The sequence below is a fragment of the Myodes glareolus genome, chromosome 10, assembly GCF_982192425.1.
Source record: "Myodes glareolus chromosome 10, mMyoGla1.1, whole genome shotgun sequence".
Classification (NCBI taxonomy): domain Eukaryota; kingdom Metazoa; phylum Chordata; class Mammalia; order Rodentia; family Cricetidae; genus Myodes; species Myodes glareolus.
The window spans coordinates 27872592-27885235 of record NC_142035.1 but is presented as its reverse complement, the minus strand read 5'-3'; the positions used below and the strand labels follow the sequence as shown (position 1 = coordinate 27885235).

Genomic DNA, 12644 nt, shown 5'->3' with positions numbered 1-12644 from the left:
CGTGTGCACAATCCTTTACCATCCCTACTAGTTCAGAAAAGAGAGGGGCTGGCCACTGGCCCTTTAGGGGCTCTGGAGACCAGACAGTCCGGAGTAAGCACTGACCCTCGGTCTAGAGACAGGGCCATCAAGGATGTGTGACTTAAGCAAAAGCCTCACCACACCAGCAGATCAGAGCTAAGGCCAGTTTCTGAGCAAGTGCTCTGTGACCTGTTGGTTCCCAAATGAACATCTGGGCAACCAAGGCTCTGCCCCTTTAAAGCTGCCTTAACTCCTAGAGGTCGGAATCCAAAGTGGCGATAAACACTCAGTTCCATTCGTGTAAGGCATTTAACTCGGTTGACAACAGTGTTCTCCGAGTCTGCACTCTGAGTCAGAGATGAAGGACCACAACGAAGGTGGAGAGTCGCAAGTTCAGACGTGTGTTCCCTCAGGCTTGGCAGAGGTGCCTTTCTCCACCGAGTCACCTCGCCTGCCCAGTGCACAGATTGTTTTACATGCAGCAGGCAAGGGCTCCACTGCTAGCAGCGAAAGGAAGTGTCAGCTCCCACATCCAGGAGGCACCTGGCTCCACCATGCCAGACTACAGATGTGTGGACCCTGGTATATCCTGAGGCAGACAACACTATGGATTTCAAACTCCCACGTTCATTCCTAACCTGGAGGCTCACCAAAGGCTTCTTTTTCCATTCCTTGGCATGGAATGTTCCTCTGTCGGGAGGTCCTAACTTGAACTTCCCACAGTGAGAGGAAAGAGCGGCTGGTGAGCCACGAAAGAGAAGTAAAGGTCATCACAAAGTTCCCACTGCTCCAAATCTGAAGGACGGTGGCCTGGGACCAGGGCTGCTCCAAACAGAGAAGAGTTTCACATGAAGCTCAGCTGCCATGCATATCCAGGCTGCTGACATCTCAAGGCCCAGGAACTTGGTACCCTGCCTGCATCCTCCAGGACCATGTGTACGGACAATGTCAAACTGACAATCACTGCCCTAATGTTGGGCAGTCTGGGTGGGGGAGGTGGGCTGACTCACCTCCACACTTTCTAGGGATGCAGAACGCCTCAGAGGTGACTTCACACTACCCTTGGCCTGCTGCTGTTCTGATCCATATTTGGTTGCAGTGGCAGAGTCACAAAGCTCAGGTCGGCTCCGACGGCCATACCACTTAGAGCCACTCATGTACTTTGGAGGGACAGCACAGGAAGTAGCTGGAAAGAGAAAAGGAGACAGGGGGAGAGGGGGTGGCTGTGAAGCAGGCTGCTGGGCCTGTATGCCAACACGACCCTTTCTTAGAAGCTACAGGTCAGAGCACCAGTATGGCTCACAGGCACACTGTCGAGCACGTTAGCCTGGGGACACAAGGACACTGATCAACAGTGGCTGTCCTATTACTTGAAGCAAAACTGGGAAAGCCAGCTCGGGCACAGGGAACTCCCACTAAACACCGGGTGCTCTTTTCTTTCTCTCAAGCATATTTTAGGGAAACACCAACAGTCAAAGAACACGTAGCTAGAGAACTGAGGGTATTTTACAGAACTCCTTCCTTATTGTACTAGACTCAGGGTCACAGACTGTGCCCCAACAAGCCAGGCTCAGCCACCATCGCAATAAGTCAATTAGAAGAGCCAAATTAACAATAAAAGCAGGTGTACTCAATGTGGTCACATTAAGAAAAGGGATAAAGAGACCCAACACCCCCCCTTGAGTCTATCTGCAGGGTCCTGCCTTGAGGTTATGGTTTAATTAGAAGGCAAGAGATATGCGTAATTTGGCACCCTGATCAAGGTATGGTTCTGCCTATCAGTGATCCATCACTGTCTTGACTCCAGTCTCTCCTGCAAGGCGGTCTGAGAACCTGCCAACACGTGTGAACTCCTTCTGCTTTCCTGGAGCCAAGACCCCTCCACACACAACTCATAACAGGATTCAGCAACTTCCTTCCCTCAGTATGAGATTTCCGAGGGAAGTCCCAATTCCCTTAGTGCCTTGTTCCAAAGGTCACGACAGCCCGAGTAAGGGGCAAATGTGTCTCTTTAGAAAATCCCCACTCTTGCTAGGTTGCTTTAGGGTCTCAAGTCCTTGGGGCTAGACGAGTTCTACAGGCAGGCATGGGAACAGAAAAAGGCCAACTCTGCAGTCCTGCACAGTCTGAAGGCCCGCAGCAGAAGCAGCATGGACCATCGTCTCCAGACTGAAGGGAATACTCCAAGCCTCACACTTTCTCATGACTCCTTCTTTCTTCATCCGATGGGCACATCTACACAATCCTAACTGAGCACACGTGGAAGAGAGCGCAGGGAGGGCAACAAGAGAAGCAGTCATGGGATGTGGATGCAGGAGAAGAATTCAGGATCAGGACTCTGAAGAAGAACCCTAAGGAGACCTGGATGAGCCCACTGAGGCCAGATCTGGCTACGATGTTGAGAAGCCCTTCACAGCACACGTTACTCAGGTTTTATCAAACAGAGGGCAGCTTCATAAGACCAAAAAGCACCTGGACTCTTTCCTCTGTGCTGACGGTCACTACCTGTCGACCCCTGGGGCATCCGAGGGGTCTGGGTGACCTGAAGACACACGGTAACTGGGGATGAGGAATAAGGCTTAGTGGGGCCGATGCTGAGCTCCACTTTGGATCTGCTGAATGCGAAGCAACAGTGTAGCATTCAAGGTGTCTGAACACACACAGGGTTGTTTCTTCAGGACACTGGACAGTCATCTGAGAGTCACCAATAGCTGCTCTAATACAATAGACATTGGCAGGTTAGACAGGGTCCTTGAAGGGACAGAAGTCATGGGCATGTTGAGAGGAAGGAAAAATATCCATTCCACAGAAAGAAATCAAAAGAATATATGAGAAAATGACCTGAGTCCAGAGTCAATTCCCCATAGGCAAAGAGAATTAAAAAAGCGGGGGTGGGGAGAAGGGGGGGACACAAGGTAAAACTTAAGCATGCCACTCACATTTCTTTGAGGGCTGTGGATACTGCTTCAGAGTCCACGCATGCTCTTTCTGGTCCCGGAGCCTAAACTCCCCTCAGAGGCCCTGCAATGCTGTTGTCTATCTCTGGTGTCAATAATTCTTTTAAGGAACTTCAACATCTTCAATAATCTGTCTCAGTGTCTTTGAGCCACACTAAAGAGCTTTCAGTCACGTCAACAGAATAACAAAGGCAGCACAGCTTAGTTGGCCGCCAGCAATATGCCAACCAAGGCTAGAGAGCAGCAACACTTGCAAGGTCAATAACAGAGTTTCGGCCAGGGCTAGCAGCCAGCAGAAGTCAAGGTTAACAGCATGTGACCACCCTCCTACCTGGGAGAGCAGGGCATGGTCATCTCCCCAGGTAATATGTTAAAAGCATTAAACATCTCAACTGAAACTACCTCAATCTTTGTCCAGTTTCTGCCATAAATCCTATTAAAAGCCCCTACAATATGTATCTGCAGTTTCCTTCCCTTGGGACCTCTTCCACCCCATGAAGCTACTCTTGTTTTTCCTTAAGAAATCTGGTTACTTGGCTCTCAAGAAGGAGCAATCACAGAAGAAAGCCTCTCATCATTGACTGGCTTTTATTTGTCGTCAAGGTATGGCTGGGTATAGTTCTCCTTCCTGCCTTTTGGGGAAGCGCCTTCTGGTAGAGCTAGAAGACGAAACCCCTATCGTGTGCTGTGGAAAGCACACGACACCTGGGCAACCTAAGAAGATGCCCACTCTCGTCCCCCCCACCAAGAGGCCTGCCACAGAAGAGACTCCAGCCACCAGGCCACGGCTACAGCCCCACCCTGGAGTTAGTCAGGCACATCTGAAAACGGTGCAACTTGCTATGCTTCTCTTCCTCATGGCTTCCTCGTGTCCGACGGCCCCGTTCATATCTCTGTGGTCCATGGTCAGCATGACACTCACACTGCAGTTACTCTCCACCTTCATCCTCAGACAGGGGCACGTCCCTCACAGCCGGGATCCATGGAGGAAAACACATGCTCCTCTCGCAACAGTCCCACGGATCTCACCCAAGCAACCCGAGGAGAACTCACCCTCCACGTGCAGAAGCACCACTCAGGAAAGGGTACCATCGGGCTCTTCAGTACAGAAGCAACAACGGCAGAGCAATGGTAACAATCACTGGGCAGTGTCCAATGCCTACAGCCGCTCTCCCATGAGGTGGGAGCAGAGTAAGTCACCCGGCTCCAGCATATTCCACCAGTCCATTACAACATCAACTCAACATGCATCCTATAAGATCCTGCAGGAGCCTCACTGTCTGGTCAGAACTCTGGATACCTATGTGCCATTATTAAGAATACAGACTTCTGAGAAAGTACAACAGAGTTGGAAAGTCAAGTGCATTTAGTTACATGATCACCAATGGCCTTTAACAAAAGAAACAGGGGAACGGAAGTACAGGGTGGCTCTTCCTAATCTAGGCATTTGGCCACATAAATACATTCTAATGGCAAGGAGGTGGGCACTAGGAGAAAAACATCATGGAAATCAGGATGAAGATGATGCAACCGGAACCAAAAAGGCAAGCGGATAGTCAGATGATAGAGGAGCAGTCAGGTGTGAGGCACAGGAGACAAGAAACAGACAAGTCAGAGAACTATGAAAAAGACTGGACCGGACTCAACCCTCCAGGGGGGGAAGGTAGGGCAGACACAAGGTCAGTCCTGGTAGCAGGCTGGTGTTTTCAGACTATTGTATAGCTAGTTCCTCCAAGTTGAAACATTCCTTCCTCCAGGGAGAAAGGAGGTTCACAAGACTGGCAAAGCTCATGAAGCGTATCAGACTGAGGAAGCTCAGGAAGACACAAGGTTCACAAGACTTGAAGTTCAAGGTTATATCAGCCCTGGGCAGCAGCTTGGGGAAAGACGCTGGTGGAGGCTGGAGAAATCATCCATGCTCCCCACTAATCTAGAGGTCACACAACAGAGATGGGATGTGTTTCAGGAAAGGCATGGAGCTGCTTCATTGAGAAAAGCTTCTCAAATTCTATCAAAAGGAAGAAAAAGAACTGGTACTGGCAGGGAAGAGATGCAGATATCAGAGCTGCTTGCTTCTTGGGGAAAACAGGGCTTGCTCCAGAGAGTTTCAAGCTGTGAAGTGTCACTTGGCAGGAGGTCACATGGCAGGGAGTAGGGTACCTTTTATCTTTGGTCCAACATAGGGGCTGGGTCTCACTTTCCAAAGTGACATTCTGATATCCCAGTTACCATGCAAACTCTGGATCAGGAAAGACTATAAGCCCACTTCACATATTTGGAGAGAAAGGTATGAGACAAACACTTGTGGGGCTGACACAGACCCCAGGGCTCTGTGTCCTGTGCCTGGAGCCTCAGCAATCAGAGAGGAGGTGGCGAAGGGGCTGATGATGTCATCCAGAGCAAGAAGCACAGTGTTCTGTGTGCGCAGGGCTCAAGGATGGTGGACAGCAGGGACACAAACCCAAGTCACGAGGTACTAACGACAGGTCAGGGATAAATGTCTTCTCGGTTCAACTGTGACTGTGAGGGGACCATGGAATTTCTAAGAGGGAAGAAATCTATATAAAATACACATGAAGCTCAAGGCCTCGCACCTAGAAGACACTTGGTGTGAGCTCCAGTCCCTGTGACTTTCACTGTTACTCATCCCCCTGCCTCTGCTCCTGACCAGGATCCTTCAACCTGCTACATGGCCATTCAGCATACCAGAGGGGATAGTTGTTTCCAGTGAGCCCTGAAATCACCACTGTCCACCTGATACAGTCCTCATGTCCCTAAACAGACCTGCCTCCAGCTCCGTCCCACCAGGCCCACTGTTCTTGGACCTCACGACCAAGTCCTTGGGCCTGGTGGCTTCCTGCCACGATACAGTAGTACTTAGTAGTACGTTCCTGCCCCACAAGTATTTCCACAATGGGATTCCTGTTAGCCGTGCTAGCACACTGTAACACCACTAGCTATGACTGCAGATGCTATGGTCCAGAACAGAAGGTCAGGCTACGCGCTTGGTACCTCAGAGCCCTGGGGCTCCACCTCTCCCTGCTCTGCACCCCTCAGCCACTTGTCAGTGGCCCCTACCGGGAATGCACGTTACAGCCTATGATATTCACAGAAGAGGAAACTCCAGGTATTTTGCTCAAGTCCACACGACTGGATGGTGACAGAAACAGAGGCTAGACTTTAGAACAGTGAAGCTACGCTCTGAAAGACCACAGATAAACACAGGAAAGAAACTCAAGCGCTTAGAGGAAATCCTCTTACCCGACTCCGAGGAACTACCTTCTTCATCAGAGGGTCCTACACCAGGGCCAGACGATAGCACAGCCACAAAACCTTCCTTAAATTCCTCGAAGTTGACCTGCAGGAATTAGGGTAAGGAGAAGACACTGTTACTTTGCACAGATTTACATTTAATTTGATGGACAAAACAAACAAACAAAACAACCCTGAGTCTTTTTTTCCTCCAAAGACGTCTGACCGTTGCCTTCTGTAGTGAGAACATTCACTTCACTTTCCAAATATGTACTTAAATCATTTTCACTAAAAGCCTCTAAGACAGAAGGTAAACATGAACCACCATACCACCACTAAATAAACCATTTTACAAAACCAAAGCAAACAACACAATTAGAGAACACCAGCCGGCTGTGGTGGCTCACCTACACATGGTCGATGCGGCTGCTTACATTCCCTCAAGTTCTTTCTACAATCCCCGGAACAACCCTGGTTCATTGCTGGTGACTTTCCTTTTTACAACTGTCTTTCTTTGGGTGCTGTGTACCAAGGGCCCATGTCAGTGGCACAGCTGTGCTCTCTCTCTTAGGACGAGCCCACACTCACCCTGGCCAAGCGGTCATTTCCAAGAAGAATCTGAAGAAGTGCTGGCAGCTGCTCTTCCAGGCCAAGCTTAGTGCAGAGCTGGGTCAGCTCTTCTTGGTCCAGAAACCCGGTCCCCGTGGTGTCGCAGCTGCGGTAGACGTCCCTGAGCTGAGAGACATAGTGGTTCTCTTCTTCGTTGTCCATCCCATAGCAGGCTGGTCACAAAGGAGAAAAGTACATCGTCAGGATAGGCTTCTCGGCCAAACTCCTCCCATGCCTGCATGTGGGACAAAAGCAGGTCCCAGAGCTATTGTGTCCAAAGGCATCAGGAGCCCTTTTGGGGTCAAGTGCAACGGAAAGAATCAGCTTCTTTTTGCAGGAGATGCTAGTGTCTGTGACAGGGGTCCAGGTCGTTCATTGGTCGGCAGTTACAAGAAAAGGGGCTTTGTTCTTGCGTTTTTTTATTTGTTTGATTTTTAGAAAAACTGTAGAATATCCAGAACACTGATAAACTATGGCTCATGACTACCAACCCAGCTAGATATGGGGCTGAAGCACAGGAGCTTGATCTCCGGAGTCTGAGGTCAGCCTGGGTAACATAGCAATTATCCTATCTTCAAGAAAAAGACGAGGAGGGGAGAATGGAGTGAGGGAGAGAGGAAAGAAGAAGGCAGAGGAGAAGGTATGGAGGGGGAAAGAGATAAGCACAAAAGGAGCTCAAACCATTCACGATTCCAATACCTAGAAAAACTGTTAGCACTATTTTGGAGAGCAAACACCATTTTTCAATACACACACACACACACACACACACACACACACACACACACACTTTACTTTTATCTTATAAACACAAGATCTCTCCTTTATACATAAAATACCTACCTAAAAACTAAAGTTGTAAACTCCACCCTAAATCTCACTAAATAAAAGGGCATAGAACAAGAGAAACGCCAATAAGAAGATGAAGTAATCCTGGATGCTAGGGAGGCTGGGGAGGGAGGGCTAGCACTTTAAAGCCATCTCTTTCTCACAAGACCACCTAGGTGGCTGGCTGTGTCAAGATGAAGTTGAATATCTCCCCCCTGGCCACAGGCTGTCAAAAACATGGGAGTGGACAATGAACTTGAACTTCTACTTTCTAGGAGAAGTGAACAGCCACAGAAGTAGCTGCTGATGTTCTGGGTGAAGAGTGATGGATGGGTGGTAAGGAAAACTGGTGTGGCTGCTATGGAAACCACCAGAGAGAGATGCCACAAAGAAAGTAGAGTTAGTCTATGGCCAGCAATGCCTTTTCTGGGTATACAGTCCAAAGAACTGGAAGAGGGTCTTGAAGAGGTATCTGGACTTCCACATTCATCACACATTAACCACAAAATGGCCAAGAGGAGAATCAATCGAAGTGTCCAACAATGATAAAGATGATAAAGAAAACACAGGGCGGCCATGTGTCTTGGTTAATAGTGAAAGAGGCCGCTCGCTAGTACCCCGGCTGCCCCAACTCAAAATAACTACACAGAAACTGTAATATTTAAATCACTGTTTGGCTAATCATTTAAGTGTATTGTTAGCTAGCTCTTATATCTTTGGATAACCCATTTTTATTATTTATATTTTACTATGAGGTTTGTGGCCTACCAGCAAGGTTTTAACTAGTAGCTTGCATCTTTTTCCTCTGGCAGCTCCAAGGCTTCTTTTTTACTTCGCCTTCTCTCTATATAGATAGATAGATAGATAGATAGATAGATAGATAGATAGATAGATAGATAGATAGATAGATAGATATAGAGATAGAGATAGAGATATATAGATATAGATATATAGATATATATAAAGATAGATATATATATCTTTCAGCCTGGCTATAGTCTGTTAAGCCATTGACTGAAAGCAGCTTCTTTATTCATTAACCAATAAAAGCAACACATACACAGAAGGACTTCCCACACCATTTCCCCTTTTCTGTTTAAAAAGGAAGGTTTTAATTTTAATACACTAAAATTACATATAAGAAAACTTTCACTGGGTGAAGAATCGTTTGACATCTAGACCGCTTCCTAAGGAAGCACTTACACACCAAGACCTGCAGCAAAACAGTTTGTTGTCAACAATAAACACCATTTTCCTGGGCATGTCAAAAGTCTCTTCCATTTCTTCTTCACTCACAATTCCTTATCTGATGCTCCTCAGGATTCCACAGATGCAAGATATTTGCACATCAGACCACCCAAGAGCCTGGTTTTCAGCAGCTAATGGCAAAATGGGGTAGTAATCCCCTGGAGTGCTTCATAGTTTGTGCTTTCTGATGGAAAGGAGGAGTCTCAAAGGTGCTGGTGCTGTCAAGCTTCATTTGAAACTCAAGCGTAAGCACTGCTACCAGGGGAAGCTAAATTCTGTTCACACAGGAGCAAAGCCTGCTTCCAAAAGCACTGGATCTGCCCTAGCCAGTCACCCTTGGCATTCACTCTACAGGACAGGGAAGTTCTCTGGAGGCAGAGGCAGCCAGTGCTGGTTTGCAGTGCCAAGGGACTCTGATCTCTGTCCTCAAGACCCCACTGAATATCAAAGACCTGGGGGAGTACAGGAGCCACAAGAGTGCAGCTCCTCTGTGGGACCTGGGGTCCCCTGTAATAGGAGACAAGACAAGCCCCTACAAATCTGCTTACTATGAACTAAAAGGCCAAAGGGAGCCATTCCAGCTGGGGTCCAGAACCCAGTCACACACCATATCTGGAGCTCTTGCCTTCAGTAGCCAGCTTCATCCTCAGCACTGCTCAGCCGTCAGAGTCCATTTTTACACTATTGGTTCGCCTTGCAAATACTTCACTAATGGGGCCATCACTCCAGACTCCTTAGCCCTTTTTGACAGGGTTGTTTCCTTCATGTTCCGTTTTAAGTTCTATGTATATTCTAAATGCTAAACTTCTGTCAGATACACAGCTAGCAATGACTGTCTCCCATTCCGCAGGCATCTATTCACTCAGTTAACTGTTTTCTTTGCTGGACAGAGCTTTTTAATTTTATGATAGCGCATCTGTCAACGGTTGGCCAAATCTGAGCAAACAGAGTCCAAGTAACAAAATTCTTAGCTGTTTCTACCTTGATGAGTTTTCCCTACTTTTTCTAACAGCAATTTCAGAGTATCAGGTCCTAGATTAAGGTCTTTGGTCTCTCTGGAGTTGACTTGTAGGCAAGCAGAGAGATAGAGATCTGGTTTCACTCTTCTACGTTAGATATCCAATTTTCCTAGCACAATTTGTGGCCTACAGAGCAAGTTGCATGCCAGGCCAAGCTATGTAATGAAACTATATCTATAAACAAATGCCTAAATAAATTCAAAATGTAAAAAATGGATACTTAGGATTCACTTCAAATTTGCTTTTCCTTCCCAGACATTTATTAACTATTTAATCAACAGGAAAGAATCACGAAGATGTTGAATCAAGAGACTGATCAATTTGATTCCTAAAATGTACAGTGGGTAGATATGAGCTCTGTTTAAAGAATAATTAGTGCTCTGTACAACACTTGTCTACTAAAGACCTAGGGGAAATACAAGATAGTGTATACCCAGAAATAGCTATTGCCTTATGACATTAGAAAACTTAAGAATGTCATTTAATTGACACTGTTGGGTCTTTCTATACTTGTTAGACTCTGATCCATCCTGACCACAGATTTAGGTGAAGGCTGACAAGACCACAAGTCAAAAATTAGCATCCTATCCTCAATTATAAAAATCTAGAGTATGTGGGGTTAGAAAGAAGGCTCATTGCCAGCCCGACAAGAACACCTTGTTGGCCCATGTGGTTAATCTATAACAAATTGCTTGCTTGGGTATGAATGTATGTGGGTTCTTAGGATAATTTGTTTTTCACCTGTAGTTCATAAAATATTTAATTACGTGAGAGAAATGGAAAACATGCTGCTCTTTACTGATTGTTTTGTATTCACTGTAATCATTCACTTGAAAAACAGAATGCAATCACATTGTAATTCCTGTATTTCCTGAAAAATTTTGTTTGAGTATATAAGCTGAAAAAAAAGATGGCTCATTGCTTAATAGAATTTACTGCTCTTATGGAGACCAAACACTCATTTCCTGGCACTCACACAAGGTATCTCAAAACCTCCAAATTGTCAGTTCCAGGAAATCTAATTTAATGCTCTCTGTAGGCACTATGTTAAAGTACTTTTCAGTAGATGTACTGGCCTGTGTATCTGTGGCTTTCAGAAGTATGTGTCTACACACTATACATTAAAGTTTATACACTCAAAAGAATATAAGTCAATACATGTAAAGTGGCCCGTAAATGCAGTTTGCAGTATATTCTGATGTAAAACTTGCTCTTTGGTGTAAATGCATGACACTGTGCATGAGACCCTATAGCCTCCACTCACCAAGAGCTCTAGGAACTACCAACAGTGCTTCCTGCCATGGCTTCTTTCTCTCTCCAGATGCTCCAGTTTAAATAAAGAAACCTAAAAGTTGGAAGCCAGTTTAACATACGCGAGAGAATGTGTAAAGTCTGACCTTCAGGACTTGAATTACTTCATTCAATATGATTGTTCTAGGTCCATTCACTTACCTGGAGACTCCACAATTTCAACTTTCTTTCCATTGTGCAAATGTACCACATTTTTATTAGCCAGTCATCAGTTGATGGACATCTAGGCTTATTCCATTTCTTAGCTACTGTAAACATTAGTGCAATAAGTATGAATGTATAAGAATCTCTGTATAGAACATGAATTCCTTTGTGGTATAACAGGCCTGTAAATACAAGCAAATGTGTCTCAGTCTTGTAAGCTGCCCAGACACACAGTCAAGAGGAACTTTATAGTATACCATGTCATAAGCACGGCTTACAACCTAGAGCTTACAACTGGCATCTGACAATTTGTCCCAAGAGTGTGCTGCCCCTTGGGAGACCCTGTCAACCTACATGAAACTGTAGGACACTCAGGGAGCGTGTGTAGAGAATCACTAGATGTGCAAAATCATGCTTCCAGTGTTACCAGAGGGCTGACAAAGTACTTCCTGTTCTACCTCATTTTCACATAACTGCCTACTCCAAGACCCTATGTCCAAAAGAGCCAGATTCTGAGGTATGGAGGGTATTAAAGCTTCATCTTAGGAATTTGGGTGGGACACACTCAGCCTAATGGTGACTACTCCCCTCTCCCTTGCTCTCTGGTCTCCCAGCGGCTCACACAGACACCCTCCCCGTGTCTTCTCCAGGATCTGCTCAGCAGGTCTTCTCTAGGTTCTTACAATGTCTGACTCAAGGAGGCACATGATCCTTACAGTCACGCACTTTCCGCCATGACAATGCTCATGATGACAGCCACCAACTTTCATCCTGGCCTAGTACGGCTGATGTTTTCCTGCAACTCCTAGAGTGGTACTATTGGTATGTTCACTCTCTGAGAAGCTGTATGGCCTCAGTCAAATACCTTAATTTCTCTGGACCTAGGCTTCCAGATATATCAAATGAAGAAGCCAAACCTGATCCAAGGCACCTCTGTGACCCAAACTTCTGACTGTCTTGTGCCCAGGACACCACCTTCTTGAGGCCCTGTCACCACTGAAGCTCTAGGGGAGTGGTGACGGTAAGGTCACAGGGACAGGGAGCAGCCTGATCCTACACAGGGCTCTAGAAGCAACCACTTGTGAGTATAAGATGCAGGCTGAGTGCAGCTCCCGGGTTCAGCGCTTGGTCAGTCATCCACTGACTTGCTCAGTAGAAGCCTGGCTCCCAAAGAATCCTCCGGCAATGGCTCCTTTCCCTCGGTTACTCTGTGCATAATCCGATTCTTTTCTCTTCTTTGCAGACACGGGCTCTG

General features: G+C 46.6%; 1 protein-coding gene across 3 annotated transcripts in view; it reads right to left on the bottom strand.

Moving 5' to 3' along the window:
- The window catches only part of Ninl (ninein like), a 68729-nt gene that overhangs the window by 37534 nt on the left and 18551 nt on the right, over nt 1-12644 (bottom strand). For all 3 annotated transcript variants that reach the window (XM_085697254.2, XM_048453256.3, XM_085697255.2), the window contains exons 2-4: nt 6819-7012; nt 6240-6336; nt 1032-1207 (exon numbers count right to left, since the gene is read on the bottom strand). In XM_085697254.2, the coding sequence (XP_085553380.2) occupies nt 1032-1207; nt 6240-6336; nt 6819-7001 (456 nt within the window). In that variant the 5' untranslated portion in view covers nt 7002-7012. The remainder of the gene's footprint in view (nt 1-1031; nt 1208-6239; nt 6337-6818; nt 7013-12644) is intronic.